This window comes from Camelus dromedarius, chromosome 9, assembly GCF_036321535.1.
Source record: "Camelus dromedarius isolate mCamDro1 chromosome 9, mCamDro1.pat, whole genome shotgun sequence".
In the NCBI taxonomy this organism is placed as follows: Eukaryota; Metazoa; Chordata; class Mammalia; order Artiodactyla; family Camelidae; genus Camelus; species Camelus dromedarius.
Genome location: NC_087444.1, coordinates 44,121,944 through 44,141,063, shown reverse-complemented (window position 1 = coordinate 44,141,063; position 19,120 = coordinate 44,121,944). Strand labels below are relative to the sequence as shown.

Here is a 19,120-nt window from a genome sequence, read left to right as displayed (position 1 = left end):
AGTAGAAATTGGATGGGACTAGACCATGAAGGCAGTGGGGAGCCACTGCTGGCTTTTGAGCTGGGGAGTGTCTTGGCAGTGAGTTCCAGGATCTGCAGTGCAGGGCTATGTAACAGTACCCCCAAGTGAGGTGGGGCACAGTGAGCCTATTACAGCTCCAGGATGGAAAACAGAGGGGTTTGGGGTGAGTAGGGCCTCCTCCTGGGTCCTGGAAGCAGCTACTGGTGTTGCAACCCTAGAGGTGGTCAGGAGACCTCAGAAAGGAAGGGCCTGGAGATCAAGGGCTGGGTCATGGTTGCAGAAAACCGAAGTTCAGAGGAGGGCAACAGTTTGCCCAAGTCACCCGGGAATGTGGCCAAGGAGTCAGGACACAGGTGCTAAGGTGTCCCTGCAGCTGGGATGGGGAGCCTGCATGTGTGGACTTGTGCTTTCCTGAAATCTCTCTGCCCTGCAAGGAGCAGCTCCCCTCCTTCCTTCCACAGAGGCCACCTGAGCTACTTGTGGGCTGGGCTTGGGTGGATGCTGCAAGGGCCCCAGTGTCGGGGCAGAGAGGAGGGAGACCATGTTGGGACCTCCCTGGTTTCTCCCTGTTGCTGCACCCCCATCTCACTCTTGGGGGTAGGCAAGCACATTCCTGAGTCAGAATTTTCCCAGGGATTCTGGCTGGGCCCCAGGCAAGAGATAGTGCCCTGTCTCCCCACCCACACACAGACACTTCCCCCTGTCCCTGAGGGTTCTGCAGAGGAAGTGACTGGTGTAGGACAGGCTTGTCCAGACCTTGGGCTCAAGGAGAAGCTGGCCAGCCTTCTCATAGTTTTGGTCATGTTTTCTGAGTTCTGCTGCCAGTGAGGCCTTTCTCCAGAGGGCTCTGTGCTGGGTAACTCTGGGCCAAGCCCTTTATCCTCCCTGGAACTCTGGACCCCCCTCCCCCCACCATCTGTGAAATGAGGGCTTTATGGAGCATTTCTGGTGACTGCAACATCACCTTTTATGAGCCCCACCACCACCTCACAAGGTGGTACTGTCATTATCTCCATTTTACAGAGGGGAAACTGAGGTTCAGAGAATTTCAGTCACTTGCCCAAATTACCCAGCCAGGAAGTGCTGGGCCTGGTATTTCAACCCAGGCAGCTTGACCCAGCCCTGGCCTGAGATCTTCGCCATTAACCATCTCATTGATCATCAGGTCAGGCAGGGATCATTCTCCCTTTCCTACATACAGGTGGGGAAATTGAGTCTAAGAGGTGACATCTCTTGCCCAAGGGCGCAGAGCTGAGGTGGGTCTTGAACCCTGCTGGGTGCTGTGTTGGCCTGCCCTCCTCCCTCTCCCCTGCTCTCCCTCTCCCACTGACGCCCAGCACCTCTGCAAATGTGTAGCTGCCCCAGGAAATGCTGCAGACCCTGGAGGTTTGAGGTCAAGGGATGAGCTGGGCATGCCCAGCACCTCAAAAGAAGCAAAAAGGCTTCTGCCAGTGAGAGGAGAAGTGAAGTCAGAGTGTGGGGTGCGGGGCATAGGGTGAAGAGAGCAAACAGGCGCTGGCAGCCCAGAGATTCTCGACTTCCCCTTCTTCCTGCAGAAGGCGGCGGGAAGGCAGCCAGACAGCAGCACGGCACAGATCAGCCGCTCTGGGCCTCTCCCTGCCCCACTCCCCAGAGGTTCTGTCCTTATCCCCGGAACTAGTGACATCCCTGGAGCAGCAAGGTAGGTTTTTTCCCTTCACCAGTTCCTGGGCCCCTGGTGGCAGCTCCAAACCTTGAGAATGGAGAGACTGATGTTTTTGAAAAAAGGCAATTTAAATTAAGGGGTGGCTAGGCATAGGGTTCAAATCTTCACTCCTCTCTATGTGGCCTAGGGCAAGTTACTGGACTTTGCTTTTCTGGACCTCATTTCCTCATCTGTGAAATGGGGCTAGTCCAGTAACCTCCACCTCAGGTGATAGGGGTGAGGGCCTGGCCCAGAGTTTGTGCCTGGCAAATCGGAGTAGCTGCAGTTCCTCTGAGTGACCTGGACTGGAGCCTGGGGACAGTGTGTCTCAGGGCAGTGGCTCTAGATCTGGCTGGGTCGCAGACTCTCTGTTGGGTATTGATGGGGGCCCCCTTTTCCCTGCCTGTGATAGTAGCTCCTGTCAGGACTTCCCTACAGAGACTACAGCTTCTCTTTTCATCCAGGCCAGGGTGAGGCCAGAGGTGGGGACTCTAGCCTGTGGTTGGCAGGAGCAGCTGTTGAGGGGCAGGTGGGGCTCTGTCCAGGAGTGCATGGGCTTAGCAGGCCTTGGTGCTGTTGGGGAGAGGGTGGGCTGCCAGAATTCATAGCTGGCCCAGGAGAGGAAGGCAGGTGTTCCTAGGTCTCCTAGTCAATGTATTTCTGGCTGGGAACCTGGGGTGAGAACCTCAGATTCCTAGGAATGTGGATCATGGAAATGCTTGTTTGAATCTTTCTCCCTGGGAAATAGATCTCATTTTACAGATGAGAAAAACTGAAGCGCAGGAAGGTCAAGTTCCTTGCCTAATGTCACAGCTTGTGCACTGAATATTGGAACTAGTTATCAAATTTACATCTTCTAAAGGCTCTGTTCTGTGCTCCATATGTCTGCTCACCCTCTATTGGCCTAAATAGGGTTTTGTTCATCCATACAGCTACTCAGCCACCCAGCCATCTTTAGGAGGCTGCAGTGCACCACGGGAGAGCGCTTGAGGTGAGTTTGCGTCTCAGCCTGACCACTGGCCTCCTGAAGAACCCCAGACAACCTTGTGCGGTACTCAGTTTCCCCACGGTCAGCTGGAACCATCTTGGGAGTCAGGTAAGGGATTCCTCTGTTTCCCAGAGGGCCCCAAATAACGGATTGCAGAAAGAATGAGATAGTCGAGAGTGCGGAGTAATGGGGAGTGGTGGTCTCTTTGAAAAAATGGAGAGGAGGATGTGGGGGGTTGTAGGCAGAAGTGAAGATTGTGGTTTGCTCTGAGAAAGTGGCTGGAAACCACAGCTTCTATTTGGGGTGCTTGGGGGAGGTGTCACTTCTGCTTTGCCCTTAATTTCTCCAGCTGGGTGGTGAGGTTAAGCCCCTCTCCCCTCTGAGTCTGCCTGGGAGCAGCATGGCCAAGGGCCTGGGGACCCAGCCTTCCCGTCCAGATCCAGGCAGTCAAATCCACACCACTGTCTGGGCCTCAGTTTCTCCATTCGTACCGTGAAGGGGGTGGACATTTTCTGCACTGTCAGCTTCTCAATTTTCTCACCTGAAACATTCCAAACAGTTTCATCGAGTGGCTTCCTTTGTCTTCCCAAATCTTTTCCCTTGGTCTGAGGTTCTAAGAGGGTAAGCGAATTGACCAATGTAACACAGCCAGATAAATAACTTAATAGCCAAAGAAATAAGAACTCAGCATTCCACAACTCCGAAGTCTTCATTCTCTTTTTGTTTGTTTTGGGGGTGGGGGTGGGGGTTTGCTTTAGTTTTGGTCATTCTCTTTAAAAATAAACACTCATATTAATAAGTAGTGTTAACGCAAATGGATGACCACCAGGAGAAAAAAACTGAATCCATATTTCACACTCCAGGATCAATGCAAATGGACTGTAGATTCCAACGTGAAAAAACGAAACCTTTAAAGTTCTACAAGAAACTTAGGAGAATTTCTGTGTAATGTTGGAATGGGGAGAGTCTTTCTAGCTACAACTCAAAATCCAGAAGCCCATAGAGAAAACACTGGTAATTTTCATCACATAAGAATTTTTTTATTTAAAAAAGACCTACATGGCAAAAAACACCAGCTGTAATGTCAAAAGGCAAATGACCAACTAGGAAAGATATTTGCAACTCATATGACAGACAAAGAGCTAATTTTCCTATTATGTAAAGGGTTTCTACAAGTTGGTAAGGAAAAGTCTAACCCAATATAAAAATGGGCAGATGATGAACCTGCACATGTGGGGAACTGATGCAAATACCAGCACAGCTGTACAGTTTGTAAGAGCAAAAGACTGGAACCAGCACAAATGGCTATTAACAGGGGACTGGTTAAAGAAATTGTGGTTTCTCCCTACATCAGACTGTGCAGTTGTAAAAGAAAAAGTGGAGGCTCTCCAAGATGCATTTTCAGGTGAAAAAAGCTAAGGTCAAAACAGTATATAGAGTGTGCTGCTTTTTTTTTTTTATAACATGGAGGAAATCATATTTGCTTGTATTTGTGTGAAGGAACCGGGAAAGACACACAAAACGCTAACAGCAGTGGTTCCCTGGGAGTGACTAACTGGGAACCCAGTGGTTGTGCGACGCAAGAGGCAGGAATACTTCGCATTTTATACCTTTTTTTATGTATTTACTGTTTGTACTTGAAAGATTTCAATTTATTATTTTTAATTTTTATTTATTTTTTAAACATGTTTTTATTGAGTTATAGTCATTTTACAATGTTGTGTCAAATTCCAGTGTAGAGCACAATTTTTCAATTATACACGAACATACATATATTCATTGTCACATTTTTTTTCTCGCTGTAAGCTACCACAAGATGTTGTATATATTTCCCTGTGCTGTACAGTATAATCTTGTTTATCTATTCTACATTTTGAAATCCCAGGAAAGATTTCAATTTCTAAACCATCTGAAGAGTAAATAAAAATTGAGAAATGTATGTTTATAACATATGGGGTAACTTCATAAACATAGACAAACAACACAAATTGGCCCAGAATCTCACCCTCCCCTTCCCCCAGAAATGACCTTGATGTGCATCTTCCAGATTTTGCATACATAAAAAAAAAATTTTTACAAGGATCGGGTTACATTACTTTGCAACATTCTTTTTGTTTTTTGTAAGCAATATGTCACTATTATTTTTTTCTATAATGATTAATAGTCATTTGGAGTATTACAAAAATCCTAAGCATTAAAAATTTGCTTTTCTGTTGTGAAGGTAATACATATTTTGTTGTAGAAGATTCAAACAATACAGGAAACATAAAAAAAGAAAATTACCCCTCCCATAACATTATGAACATTTTGGTGACCATTCTCCTATGTATCCTCATAGGCTTAAATATGCATATAAAGATAATTTTCCATAAATATGATTATATTATACATATTATTTTCAATGTGCTCTTTCCACTCTATATGCTGTGTTCCTCTTCTATGTGGCTATCTTCATCATAATTTTTCTTAGTGAAATGGTGATCCATTGTACTGTAATTTTTTAACTTTTGATTTTGAAAAAAATGATAAATTCTCAGGAGGCTGCAAAAAAAAAAATACACAAAAAAGGTTTTGTCTACCTTTCACCCAGTTTTCTCCAATGGTAGCATCTTGCATATCTAAAGCACAATATCAAAACCAGGAAATTGGTACAACTCACTGCCTTTATTCAGATTTCATCATTTTTTTTTTGCCTTCTTACTAATAAATGTTTGTTTGTTTATTGTGTGTATATGTATATATTTGAAGTACAGTCAGTTTACAATGTGTCAATTTCTGGGGTGCAGCACAATGCTTCAGTCATACACGAACATACATATATTCATTTTCATATTCTTTTTTACTGTAAGTTACTACAAGATATTGAATATTGTTCCCTGTGCTATATACAGTATGAATATGTTGTTTATCAGATTTCACCAGTTTTTATGCACTTATTTATGTGTGTGTATGTTTAGTTCAATGCAATTTTACAAGCGTAGATTCTTGTAATCACCACCATAATCAAGATACAAAACTGTCCCATCACCACAAGGCTCCCTAGTGCTGCCTCTTTACAGACACACCACACCGCCCTCCTCACCACTGGCAACCACTAATCTGTTCTCCATCTCTATAATTTTGTTGTTTCAAGAACATCATATAAATGAAATCATATAGTATGCAACATTTTGATGCAAAAGACATTGGCACTTTCTTTCTCCCCCTCAGCATGATTCCCTTGAGACCCATTCAAGTTGTATGTAACAATATATTTTTTTACTTGCCGAGTTGTATTTCACGTTATGGGTGTACCTGAGTTTATTTAACCATTCACCCACTGAAGGCACAGTGGGATTGTTTCCAGTTTCGGGCTGTTTCTTGGAATGGTCAGTTCTTCAGAAAAGGATTTTCTCCTGCCTTGGAGTATCATTACCTGGCTGCTGCAGTCTTCTGGAAGCTGGTTGGAGGAGGAAGTGGAGAGGGGATGTGGCTTAATTTTCCTGCACTAGAAAGGCACCCCACCCTTTGCCTCAGATTCTCTATGGTGCACTGTCTCCAGGGAAGGGATGAACTTTGTGTTGAGGTGGGGTTGGGGATGGAAGGGTAGTGCGGAAGGCTCCTGGATGCCCTGGGGGGCAGAGGAGATCCAGGAACCCAGCTGGTCATTTAAAGACTCACAGCCAACAACCCCTTGTTTTTAGCCTCGCCCTTCATCTCACCTTCAGAAGTTCCCGATGCCTCCAGTTCTCAGGTGCTTCTGTGGTTGTCAGGTTTGACCTAGCGGGCTTCTTCCTGCCTCCCAATGCCCCCAACCCCAACCCCACACCTCTGCCCACTGCAGGCACTTGGGCTCAATGTTTTATGATCTGCTAATTTTTTTTTTTTTTAACGAGGTGGCCACCTGCTTTGTAGCCTCCAAAGTTTTTCTGGCATCTCTCATCTGCTGTTGTCTTCTTTCTCTTTTGTGACTTTGTGTGTTTTATTCATTCACTCTCATTTTAGTGGCATTTTGGGAGGCAGACATAACATTTGCTATATTTAAGCAGAAGTTTATTAGTTCATTTTAAAATCAAGGAAAATGGAGGGAGGGTATAGCTCAAGTGGTAAAGCTCAATCCCCGGTACCACCATTAAAAAATAAATAAATAAACCTAATTACTGCCCTCCCCCCACAAAAATAATAATAAAATAAAACCACAGAAAATGAGAACAGAGTGGGACAGATTCTTGCCTGAAGTCACGTGGTGGATGAATGACAGGGCTGGACAGGATTAATGACAAGCGTCTCCCAGTTTTCCTCTGGGTGAGGTCAGAGCCCTGGGGAGGCCCCTAGAGAGACCACTTTTGGGGAGGGGGAAGTGTCTCAGGCAGAGCTGCAAATGGCGGGCATTACCAAATGGTCAAGGATTCTGGAGTCACAGAGACCTGGCTTCAGGCAGCCTCAAGCAAACCAAGACCCCTTGTTCTCTGAGCCTCAGTTTCCTCATCTGTGAAATGCAGGAGTATTGAGGATCAAATACAATACTGCACATCCTGATCTTGGGATATGCCAGACACCCAGAGTTAGAGGCCGCTCTTTTACCACGATGCCGACGGGATGCACCTTTTCCAGGGCGGGAGCTGGTTCTTGGAGGAGACAGAGCACAGGACATGGATCACCATGGGGTCCTTTTCCTCTGCCTGTGCCTCGTGACTTCTCAGAGCAGGACAGTGGGTAAGAGGGCTGTGCTGAGCTGTGAGGGCAATCCTAGCCCAGGCCTCTGGCTGTGATGTGAAGGGGGAGGCCTGAAAGCAAGGGAGATTGGAAGGGGGCACTTAGGTCTCCTGGGGGAGCAGCAGGCTGGGGCGGAATGCCCGGAGGCCATGGGCTGGGGGCAGCTGCGGACAGAGGCTGAGGCGGTGGTCTGACTCTTCCCACAGAGGCGTCTGAAGAAACCCTGCTCTGGATGAAGAGAATGGAGACGGCGACCAGGAGCCGGAGCTTGACTTCTTTTGCTGAGTGAGTTGGGTGTCCCTCCTCATCCTCCCAGAGTCAGCTGTGCCTCCACCCTCAGCTTGCACCTTGAATCAATGATCCGGGGTTGATCCAGTGTAGACTATAAATTCATCTATTCAGCATGCATTTATTGAGTACCTAGTGTGTGCCCAGCACTAGGCTCTGGAGATGCATGATAGACACACTTCTATCCTCATCAAGTTTAGTGTCTGGTTGGGGCCCTTAACCATGGATGCCATGAAACCAGGTACAGAATCATGGGTCTCCATGCATTTTTCTAAGAAGTGTCTCTGAGACTCAGGTTGGGCTCTCTAAAGTCTATGACCCAAAGGCCAAGCAGTTCTGGGTGAGAGGCCAATGCTGATGGCTAACCAGGGAAGCACGGGGACTTTAGGGCACTTTAGTCAGCCAGAAGCAGCCAGGGAAGGCTTCCCGGAGGAGGCGCTGACAAACTGGGACCCAAATGAGAGTTAATTGGGAGAAGGGGATGGGTGGGGTGGGGAGGTAAGAGTGTCAGGAATACTGTGTGTGCAAATGTCTGGAGATTAGGGTATGGGATAGGGGAGGCTGTGGAGAGCCCCTCTCACCTCCATCCTCACTCGGGGCTCTGGTCATTTCTCTTGCCTTCAGGCTCATCCATGGCCTGGAGTGTAGGCTGCTCAACGCCAGCTTCGGGGGCCACAACCTCACTTTGCAGACGAACACCATCCAGACACTGGCCTTCAAGCTGGGCTGCGACTTCACTGGCCTCTCACTGAGCAGTGCTGCTCTGGGGCGGGTCCCCCAGGTCAGAGGTGGCTGGGGATGGGGGGTGGCCAGTGCCTCCACCCCAGAAATCCTCCACGGGTTTAAGGTCTGGACCTTCCCCAGGGTCCATCACCCTCCTCCCCACCAATCCAGGCTCTGCTCTAATAGCTGTGAATTGCCTCCTCTGTAAAATGGAGCTGATACTCTTCATGTGAATGATGGAAAAACGATGCTTATAGCCCCTCAGAAGCAGCATCTTCTTTCTGCTTTTGCAGGTTCCTGAGGGGAGGCTGCTGTGGGAGAGGCCAGGGAATCTGGGCTCCTTTGAGGATCCTGCTGTGATTCCCGCTGAATGCCTGGGTGCTGGGGCCTAAGGTGCTCCATCCTCAAGCTCCAATTGGGTGGGGTAAATAACCCAAACTCAAGACTGGAGCAGCCTGGGGGGACGGCCTGGAGGGAAGGCCTGGGACCTCGGGAAGTTTGGGTAGAGGTGCAGCCTGGCAGGAGAGGGTTCTGTGGGTAGAGGCTCCAAGGTAGGAGATGCTCAAGGCCAGGCTGGGAAGGCTTCACTAGGAGTGGGAAGCAGTGAAGGTGTTGCGGTGAGTGTGGGGTCTTCAGACACCAGGCCCAGCCTGTCTTTGGCTGTCTGCAGGCCCCAGCCCAGCACGCCATGCAGTTCCCAGCGGAGCTGACCAGAGATGCCTGCAGGACCCACCAGAGGGAGCTGCGTCTCATCTGCATCTACTTCTCCACTACCCACTTTTTCCAGGATGGACCAAGCAGGGTGGGAGCTGGCCCCTTCCTGAGGGCATCACAGGTATCCATGCCACCTCCTGGCCTCTGGGCAGGGACCAGCCTACTGTGCAACCTCAGCCAGTCAGTGCCCCTCTCTGGGGCTCAGTTTTAGCAGAGTGATAGGGAGGCGCAATTCCAATGGGCAAATGAGACCTAAGAAATCTACTGTGTCTGTGCCTGTCTCCAGATGGGAGGCAGACAAGTAGGTCACAGATCCCTGCCCTTGGAGAAATAGCTCAACCATTAGACCAGGAGCTAAGAGACTTAATTTTAGCTCAGGTTTGGTTATAACCGTAGAGATACAACTTCTGGAGGAGGTGCCTTTTAACTTTGGTTTTGAAAGTGAATTAGGGTAGGGTGAGGTGGAGGGTATGAGGCTGGAATTCATTTAACAAATGGGAGGTGGGGGTGGTGGTGAGAAGTCAGCTTTCCAGGTGGAGGGGGCAGCATGTGTAAAGACTGGGAAGTGGCCCAGCTGTACACATGAAAACCATGCCGCTTTTCTCATCCAGGGAGGAGGGGGGTGGGTCTTGGACCTCATCCAAGGTCTCCTCATGTCCCCCAAGTCAGCCCTTTTTCTCTGCCTTTCCAGAAAGACATCAACTCATCTCTGCTCAATAACTATGTCCTGGGGGCCCAGCTGGGCCATGGACATGTGCACAACCTCAGTGAGCCAGTGAACATCAGCTTCTGGCACAACCAAAGCCTGGTAATGTTGGGGACACCCCCATTTCCACCCCACCCCTGCCCCCTTGTGACTGTCCTGTTGAACATTGGTTTGAGGAGGCCCAAACCTGTGGAACCATCTGGGAAACTGCTTTAAATTCATCACACTTTGGGAATTCCTGCCAAAGAAATAAGAGAGAGAAGCTTTTAATCACTGCATTAGTCAGGATTCTTTGAATTGCAAGTGGTAGAAAACCAACTCAAGCCAGCTTAAGCAGTAAAGGGACTTTATTGGCTCATGTACTTGAAACATCCAGGGCTGTTCTAGCTTCAGGCATGGCTGGATCCAGGGGCTGATATGATGCCATATAGCTCAGTCTCTATCTCTTAACAATGGTCTCCTGCCTTGGCTCTCCACTCTGTGGCAAGATAACAGCTGAAGTGCTGGACTCCTTCCCCTCTTCTCAGTAGGCTCTTTCTGACTAGTGCAAACCAAGATCTACAATGGATCCTGAAGGTCCAGCTGGGTCATGTGTCCATCCAGAACCATCAATGTGCCCAGGGGCATGGGACAGGTGGATTGGCCAGACCTGGGTCACATGGCCCAGAGACTAGGCTGGATTTATTTGACCTGATATTGGGGGATGGGTGGGTCCTCCAGGAAACTGCAGATGTTGATACTGAAAGAAGAAGGGCTGCTGGGTAGGCACAAGCCCTGATCGTATTTGTGAAAAGCCTAGAGCCTCTGCAGTCTGGCCCTATCTTCTGTCTGCCTCATCAGGACCATCTGCACTCCCAATTTTCCCATCATGTTTTCTTTCATTCTGGAATTTATCCCTGTGGTTCCCTTCACCTGGTACATCCTTGCTCCTCTTCTGTTGAAATCTGATGCATCTTCTAAGGCCTCAGTGCCCCAGTTGTCCCTTCCCGTCTCAGGACTTCTCTGTCACTTCCTCTGTGGTATTTCATGGCACCTCTCCACCCACATGATTTGGCATCAGGGTTGTCTGTGGATGACTCTCTCTCTCCCCCACTGGGAAGGGACTGGACCATCACTGTTCCCTAAAGGGAGGCAAGGGAAGGGGACAGTTGATTATAGAGCACCTACTGTATAGGCCAGAGCTGGGTGCTCAAGATTCCTCATTGCCTTTGATTGTTCCACATCCTTGTGACTTGGGTATAAATGATCCCATTTTGCAAATGAATAAACAGGCTCAGGAAACTTCTATGACTTCCCAGGTCACTCTCAGAGTCCATGGTGGAGGTGGGGCTGGAATCTGGGTCTGTCTGATGTCAAAGCCCAGCCAGTGCCTGGTAAAATGTTGACCAGGGTACAGATGAGTCACCTTTGGCCCCCACAATTTCCAGACCCTGATCCACAGCCCTCCCCTGCACCCCTCGGATACACCCAACTCCAGCATCTCCCCTTAGGAAGGCTACATGGTGACTTGTGTCTTCTGGAAGGAGGGAGCCAGCAAACAGCACTGGGGGGTCTGGAGCCCTGAGGGCTGTCGCACAGAGCAGCCCTCACCTTCCCAGGTGCTCTGCCGCTGCACCCACCTCACCTACTTTGCTGTTCTCATGGTATGTACGCATCCAGCCTGGGTGAGGGTGGTCAGAACTGCAGAGAGCCCCATGTCCAGGACAGAGGAGAAAGGCAAAAGCTGATTCAACAGACAGAAAATCCAACTCAGATGGGCTTAAGAAAAAAAAAAAAAAGAAATTTATGGGTTCATGTTCCTGAAAAGGCTGGAGTTAAGTCCTCAGGCACGGCTTGATCCAGGGGCTCAGTAGCACCAGGATAGGATCTATCTCATTCTATCTCTGTCTGTCAATTGTGCTTGCTTTGTGCTAGCTTAGATCTCCCCATGGGATAATAATATGGCTGCTAGTAGTCCCAGGCTCATGTCCTGCAAGCTGTCAGGCCAGTAGACCGAGAGCTGTCTTCCCAATTCTGCCAGCCAAAGTCTTGGGACTGAGTCTCACAGGCCTAGGGTGCATCACATGCCCATCCCTTAATCAGTCACTGGGGGCAGGAGGAGGGATAGGCCTGATAGTCCAGGCCTGGTACACCTGACTGCACGTAGTGGGAGAAGTGGAGGGTCCACCCATGTGCCTAGAGCATGAGGGAGTGGAGGGGAGATGGGACTTGGGAGGTGGAAAGGCCACTATGTCTGCTATGGCTGTTTTCAAGCCAGGACTACAGCTAGGATTGTAGGGTGGGGTCTTAGAGGTAAGGTCTTGGTAGATCTCTCCAATTCAGCCTGGGGAGGGTATTTCCATGCTTCTGGCCCTCCTTCCCTCCCACAGCAACTCTCTCCGGCCCCAGTCCCTGCAGAGTTGTTGGCGCCTCTCACGTACATCTCCCTGGTGGGCTGCAGCATCTCCATCGTGGCCTCACTGCTCACTGTCCTGCTGCACTTCTATGCCAGGTATTCCCCTGCTCTCCTGCTGGGCCTGCCCACCCACTGATGCTCAGCCCTCCTCCTTCTTTCCTGCTCAGTCCCCCAGAGTCTGGTGGGCTTCTCCAGAGGGCAGATCCTGGGAGACAGGAGATCAGCCTCCCTGTGTGGCTGCTCTTGGGTCCCTGCCCCTCTCGACCTGTGTCCTGGTCTTTGTGTGTCTATGAGCCCAGGGAGTGGAACTGCCTGGTGATGTCCAGGTCACAGAGGGCCATGCTCCCACCCACAGGAGGCAGAGTGACTCCATAACACGCATCCACATGAACCTGCACGCCTCTGTGCTGTTCCTCAATGTCGCCTTCCTGCTGAGCCCAGTGCTGGCCATGCCCCCCGTGCCCGGGTCAGCATGCACGGCCCTGGCTGCCATCCTGCACTACTCACTGCTCAGCTGCCTCACCTGGATGGCCATTGAAGGCTTCAACCTCTACCTCCTACTTGGGCGTGTCTACAACGTCTACATCCGCCGATACGTGCTCAAGCTCTGTGCCGTGGGCTGGGGTAAGCAGAGTCTCCCTCCGCTCTTGCTTCCTGAGGCTTCCAGCCAGACCATATGTCTGCCCCTTCCATCCTTCCTTTTCTCTTCCTCCTCATCACGGTGACTGCTGCCAAGACCACCCGTTACCCCTGCCAACACCCACCACCGCTTCCTACACTGCTATTCTCATTACCACTTCCACCTTCAATACTTCTATCATCACCACCTCCAGTACCACCATCACCTCCACCATCACCTCCACTTCCATCACCACTGCCATCCTCATCCTTACCTTCACCACTGTCTCTGGTACCACCATCGTTGCCATCTCTATTGCCATCCTAGCCCCTCACTTTATTAGCTGCTTCCTCACCAGTTCCCAAACCCTCTCTCCCATTACCTCCGAGCCACCACCTCACATTGTGACCATCACTACAGCTGCTACCATCCCACCTTAGGGCCCTCACTCATATCACTTTGGAGACAGCCTTCTCTAAGACCACCAGGCTGATTGCACTGAGGCTGGATCACGTGACAGCGGCTGGAAACAGTCTCTTTCCCTCCGGCCACTTCACTTGCCCAGTGGAATTCTGTTTTAGGAGCCCCAGGAACTCACAGCCAGCTCACCTCTGGGGACTTCTGACAGATTCTGAGCCTCTGTCCCACTCCTCAGGGGTCCCAGCTTCCCTGGTGCTGCTCCTTGTTGCTGTCAAGAGCTCAGTTTACGGACCCTACGTGATCCCTCTCTCCAACAGCCAGGGAAACAGCACGGGCTTCCAGAACATGTCCATGTGAGTGTGCTTAGGGCTGCGGCAGCTCCCTGGCTCTGACAGCAGGGCCACTGGGCCCTGGGGCTCCAGACGGTGGCCTGCAGGCAGGGCACTGGCTGTGGGGCAGGGAGGGGGCCACTTCTTAGACAGGGGGCAGTTTCCAGGGGGCTTGGCCACAGCCTTGTGCTGGAACCCCAAGGCCTCTCGCGGGCCAGGCTCATGTTCTATTCTGCCACTGGCTAACTCTAGGACTCCAGTGCCCACACACGGCCTCCTAGGCCAGGCCTCCTGGCAACGCACAGCTGCAGGCCAGCACCACCCCCCATCCCTGGCCCTGGACTCTCAGGCCCTCAGTGGAGCTCAGCCTGCCCCTGGCTCTTCCCCACCGACCACCTTGCTTCGCCTGCTCAGGCTCCGGCACTGGTTCCCCCAATCTGTGCTGGCATGGCACTGCCAGCCCTCAGACACTCCTAATCAGCGAAGAGAGTGTTGTAGAGGCTGGGACACCCCAGGGACTGGGCTCAGAGTGTGTGGGGGTAGGGGGCCTGGGGGAGTCTGGGGACAGACTCTGCTGCTGCTTCCTGTGCTCTGGGACATTTACCTTTTCTTGTTACGAAAAGTTTCTAACAGCCAACAGAGCAAGCCTAGCTTAACAAACCCCTGTAGACCCATCACCAGCAGCTGGCCTTCTGGCCTTTTTTCCTTTCCTGGCTGACGTGAGCTCAGGATTGCTGAGGGCTGATGCTGTTGGCAGGCCTGTGGGTCAGCTTGTTTAATCCTCACAGCAAGGAGTAGGTCCTATTGTCAGCCCTTGTGGACAGTTAGGGAAACTGAGGCTCAGGCAGCTGAAGAACCCTGCCCAAGGGGACCCAGCCCGTTAAGGGTCACAGGCAGGCTGGCTCCAGAGTCCTGCCCCCAACTACCGCCCCTCCCAGCTTCTGGGAAGTGGGGGCTTGGCTCGGAGTGGAGCTGAGGTGGGGTTAATTCCTCTCACTGTGAGGGTTGGGTGGTTTCTTAGAGGAAGTGTGACTTAGGATTCATTAAACAGGGTGTTTTATTATCTAGTATGTGACATGGACAAAAGAACTGAAGTGACACACCAGCCCAGGAAGCACATGAATGTAGGGATGTTAGAGAGCTCCCGCCCTGAGAACCAGCTTCTCTTTAGTCTTCCTCACCGCTCCTTCCCCCTTCTTACCCCGGATCTTGTGACTTTTATACTTCTGCGTTTAAAAAACCCTTACTGCGTATGTATGTATTCTTTAACAATTAAAAAATTTTTTTAACTTTTTTTAATTGAAGTGTAATTGACATGTAACATTATATTAGTTTCAAGTGTACAATATACTGATTAGATATTTGTATATATTGCAAAATGATCACCACAGTACGTCTAGTTAACATCTGTCATCATAGTTACAGAATTTTTTTTTCTTGTGATAAGAACTTTTAAGATCTACTTTCTTAGCAATTTTCAAATATGCAATACAGTGTAATTAACTGTAGTCAGCATACTGTCCATTACATCCTCAGGACTTATTTATTTTTAACTGGAAGTTTGTACCTTTTGACCTGCTTCACCCATTTTGCTCCCACCTCCTGCCTCTGGCAACCACCAGTTGGTTCTCTGTATCTGTGAGTTTTTTGTTTATTTTAGATTCCACATGTAAGTGAGATAATACGATATTTGTCTTTCTTTGTCTGACTTGTTTCACTTAGCATGATGTCCTTAAGGCCCAGCCATGTTGTTGCAAATAGCAAGATTTCCTTCTTTTTGTGTCTGAATAATATTCCATCGTGTATATATACACCACATCTTCTTTAACAGCAATTCTAAAAAACCTTGAAAATAACTCTAGTACCCGCTGACAGGACACCAGATTAGTAAGTGTGATAGAGCCACCCTTGCTAGACAGTGGAAAGGAATGATCCACCACCACCCTCATCTACTTGGCTAATTCTCCAAGATAATGTTCAGGGACCCTGGTGTCTGCAGTGGCAGGAGCCCACAGTGAGAGCCTGAGCAGGTGATCGTGACAATCAGGGATGCAAGCTCTGGGCTTAGATCACAGGGCTTCAAGTCTTACCTTTGCCTCTTACTAGTGTCAGTTCCTAAACCAGAGCCTCAGTTTCTTCATCTGTAGGATGGGGATGATTACGCACCTGCCTCATAGGGTCATCATGAGGACTGAATAGCTGATTTACAGAAATCACGTGACCTGACTGGGTAAAAGGCAGCACCTGTCTTACAGTTGTCTGGGGGAAGCAAAGGGAGTGAAGACTTCAGGGAGGGCAGGACCAGGGATGCAGCCTCTGTCAGGCATCTCTCTGGCTCTTTCCTCTGCCCTTGGTGGAACTTTCCTGCTGCTCCCTCTGCTCCTCAGTCCACACATGGAGAGCGCCCCTCTACCAAGGCTCGTTGCAGCAGCTCATTCAAGGCTCAGGGAAGGGCAGGTGGCCCAGTATAAGTGGAGAGGGCATCCTAGGGCCATTGCACAAAGATGATGATGAGATGGTGATAACGATGTGGTGGGTAGAAGAAGTTTCCAGACCAATGATCCAATCGATAGCATACCAGTTGATGGTTGGGCTGGCCGTAGAAGCAGGAGGAGAGGAAGAGTTTTCAGGTGGGTAAAGGCACAGAGGAGTGAGAGAGACTGGTGTGGCTGGAAAGGAGGTGTGCCAGGGCTTTGGGCAGGAGGCCAAGGTAGCAGGTGGGTCCTGTTGTGGTGGACTTCACCACATGATGAAACAATATGTCTGGGCTGGGAAATAGGACCAGGTTCAAGAGGCAGTCCAGAGGCCCAGAAGACTGCGGCTTTCCCTCTACCAGCCTTGGGAGCCACACCAACCCTGGCGCTTCACTCATTCCCTGCAGATGCTGGGTACGGAACCCTGGGGTGCACAGTGTCCTGGTCATGGGCTATGGTGGCCTCACGTCCCTTTTCAACCTGGTGGTGCTGGCCTGGGCGCTGCGGGTCCTGCACAAACTGCGGGCAAAGGAGAAGGCGCCAGGCCCTCGGGCCTGCCGGGACACCGTCACCGTGCTGGGCCTCACCGTGCTCCTGGGCACCACCTGGGCCTTGGCCTTCTTCTCCTTTGGCGTCTTCCTGCTGCCCCAGCTCTTCCTCTTCACCATCTTCAACTCGCTCTACGGTAGGGCCTATGGGTGTCGTGGAGGAAACCCCAGGGGCGTGTACAGCTGGTGTATATTTATTGCTGAAGGGCTTCAGGTCAAGGGGACGAGCTGGGGGCTGAAATCTAGCCTCTGACAAGCTTGTTTGGGGCTACATCTACCCATAGAAAGGGGCGCCACCTTGTAATTTGCACAAAGGCACCCAACAGGCTAGTGGTGGTTGGGTCCTCCAGCTCCTGTGCTCTGCCCTCTTCTGGCCTCCAACAGTAAGGGGTTCTGAGAATTACTCCTGGGCCTCAGGGAGGCCCAACTCACCTCCCAACGAAGGAGGTGCTTAGATTCTGGGGGAGGTGCCCCACTGCTCCCATGATGCTCCCACTGACCAGTCTTTTGCTTGCAGGTTTCTTCCTTTTCCTATGGTTCTGCTCCCAGAGGTGCCGCTCAGAGGCAGAGGCGGAGGCGGAGATGGAGGCATTCAGTTCCTCCCATACGATGCAGTAGTCTGGACTGTCTGAGCCTCCTGGTCCAGAACCCCCAGCCTATCTGGCTGCCTGCAGCCCGAGACCCTGGCTTCTACCAGAGAAGATGGCAGGCCAGCTGCTGGACACCAGAGACCACTGTGCCCTCCAGGGGTGCTTTTGCACCTCCATAACTCCCCAGGCCCAGGGGGCAGGGTGTTGCTCTGCTTCCCCTAGCATTCTGCTCTGAGGCAGGTCCAACCCCACGTTGGGGCAGCAAACTTTCTCCTGGTGCCTGGGCTGATCTGGCCAGGCCTATGGCCAGAGCACTGGCCTGGGAGTCAGGAGATCACATTTTAAGGCCTGGCTCTGAGTCTCCCTGTATGACCTTGGGCCTGTCATTTCTCATTGACCCTTGGTTTTCACATCTGTGACATGGGGGAAGATGGCTCTGGCCCTGCCTAATCCCAGAGCTTTGTTCAGGATGAATGGGACCAGGAAGGAGGAGGTCACAGTGGGGTGGGGATCCCCACCCTGGCCCTATTACCTCTACCTGTCTTTTGGGGGCTGGGTATTGGCCAGCCTCCACTGGAAACACCTGATGGGCCCTGCTCCCTTCCTCTGGGAGAGAGTCAGCCCTGGCCAGGGGTCCTCAGCCCAGTGCTTAGAGACCCACTCACTGAGACTTCACCAACCTATGCCTGAGGCCTCTTTTCCTTTAGCTCCCAACTTATGGTGACTTTGACTCCAAGCCTACCTTTCCCAAAGATTGGGAAGTCCCATCCTTCCCAGAGGGTCCTCCTCCAGGGCTCCTAAGACCCACATAGGACCCCCATATAGACCAGAGACTGGGTCAATACAGCTTTCTGGAGGTAGAAGCAGGGCACCTCTTTCCCCTCCATCTGAGCTCCAGTCACCCTGATATTTGATGACTGGGCAGGAATGAATTTCCTCTGGTAGGCAGGCATGAGGGTGTGGGTTCTAAATCCCACGCTCAGGTCACAGTTGTAGAGAATCACCATTGTGCTTGACCTGTCCTGTCTGACCAAGCCAGGGACTGCCCATGAAGCCAACGCCTTTCCAAGGGTGCACACCAGGGGGCGCTGTTGGCACATGCTCAGAAGCCCTTGGCTCCAAAACCATGCCTGGAGAGGCTGTGGTCGCCTGTCTGTGGACATGACACACCAGATGGAGAGGCCCTCCCTGCCTCCAGGACTGCACTTGTGGAGTGACTGGCAGGAGGAATGCTAGCACCATCTATGCAGCCATTTCTCTTTTCCAAAGCAGCTGCCCGCTGTAGCTCTTGGAGTCTTGTGCTCTGGCAGACCAGGAACTAGAGTGGTGGGCTGGGGTAGGCTCCCAGGGCCCCACTCCAGGCCATCAGACAGATTTTAATGACTTTGAATGTCACAGAGAGGGAATTGGAGCCGGATCCCTTTTCTCCCTGGGGATCTCCCTCTGCCCTTTGCTCATTTCTTGATGTAAATAGCCCTTGTGGAGAGTGGTGCAGGCTCTGGGAGCCAGACTGCCTGGGCTCAAATGCCAGCGTTGTCATTTGTCAGCTGTGTGACTGTGGACAAGCCACTCCACCTCGCTGTTCTTCAGTTTTCCTATCTGTAAAATAGGGGTAATAGTAGTACCTATTTTGTATTTAAATAAAATAATCCATAGAAAGATGCTTAGCAGAGGGTAAGTGCCCAGTAAGTGGTTGTTGTTATCGTTAACGTTTTTGCTATTATTATTAATAGTGTTAACTCAGTCTCAGAGGCCCACACATCTAAGCTCCAGGCCCAGCTCCTCCCTCAGAACATCCTGCAGTCCCTTGGCTTTGCCATCTTCTCTCCCACTTTCCCCAGAGTGGCATCTGCTCCAGGCATGCTGACCTTTTGTCATTTTAGAAACATTTCCCACACAGTGCAGCCCATAGGTCATTGCCACCTG

The 19,120-nt window shown here is 50.7% G+C and overlaps 1 protein-coding gene across 7 annotated transcripts; it reads left to right on the top strand.

Annotated features, from left to right (window-relative positions):
- The first annotated feature begins 1,494 nt into the window (after nucleotides 1-1,494).
- Nucleotides 1,495-18,861, top strand: ADGRG5 (adhesion G protein-coupled receptor G5). Of its 7 annotated transcripts, XM_031458370.2 has the most exons (13): nucleotides 1,501-1,702; nucleotides 2,638-2,801; nucleotides 7,287-7,388; nucleotides 7,595-7,673; nucleotides 8,301-8,457; nucleotides 9,070-9,234; nucleotides 9,805-9,921; nucleotides 11,310-11,462; nucleotides 12,189-12,310; nucleotides 12,570-12,838; nucleotides 13,489-13,606; nucleotides 16,464-16,741; nucleotides 17,122-17,363. In XM_031458370.2, the coding sequence occupies exons 3-13, from the start codon at nucleotides 7,325-7,327 to the stop codon at nucleotides 17,220-17,222; spliced, it is 1,623 nt and encodes a 540-aa protein (XP_031314230.1). In that variant the 5' UTR covers nucleotides 1,501-1,702; nucleotides 2,638-2,801; nucleotides 7,287-7,324; the 3' UTR covers nucleotides 17,223-17,363. The 7 variants fall into 7 exon arrangements, with proteins under 7 accessions (XP_064345198.1, XP_064345200.1, XP_031314228.2 ...); XM_064489128.1 differs by lacking the exons at nucleotides 16,464-16,741; nucleotides 17,122-17,363 and adding an exon at nucleotides 13,835-14,644 and having other exon boundaries at nucleotides 1,495-1,702; nucleotides 2,638-2,696; XM_031458368.2 differs by lacking the exons at nucleotides 16,464-16,741; nucleotides 17,122-17,363 and adding an exon at nucleotides 13,835-14,644 and having other exon boundaries at nucleotides 1,496-1,702.
- Nucleotides 18,862-19,120: the final 259 nt, after the last annotated feature.

Bases quoted from the DNA above. Each gene is read 5' to 3' on its own strand.
- ADGRG5 (XM_064489128.1), top strand. From the start codon at position 7,325: ATGGATCACCATGGGGTCCTTTTCCTCTGCCTGTGCCTCGTGACTTCT. The intron at 7,674-8,300 runs GTGAGTTGGGTG...TCTTGCCTTCAG, and splicing joins AGCTTGACTTCTTTTGCTGA to GCTCATCCATGGCCTGGAGT. The intron at 12,311-12,569 runs GTATTCCCCTGC...TCCCACCCACAG, and splicing joins CTGCTGCACTTCTATGCCAG to GAGGCAGAGTGACTCCATAA.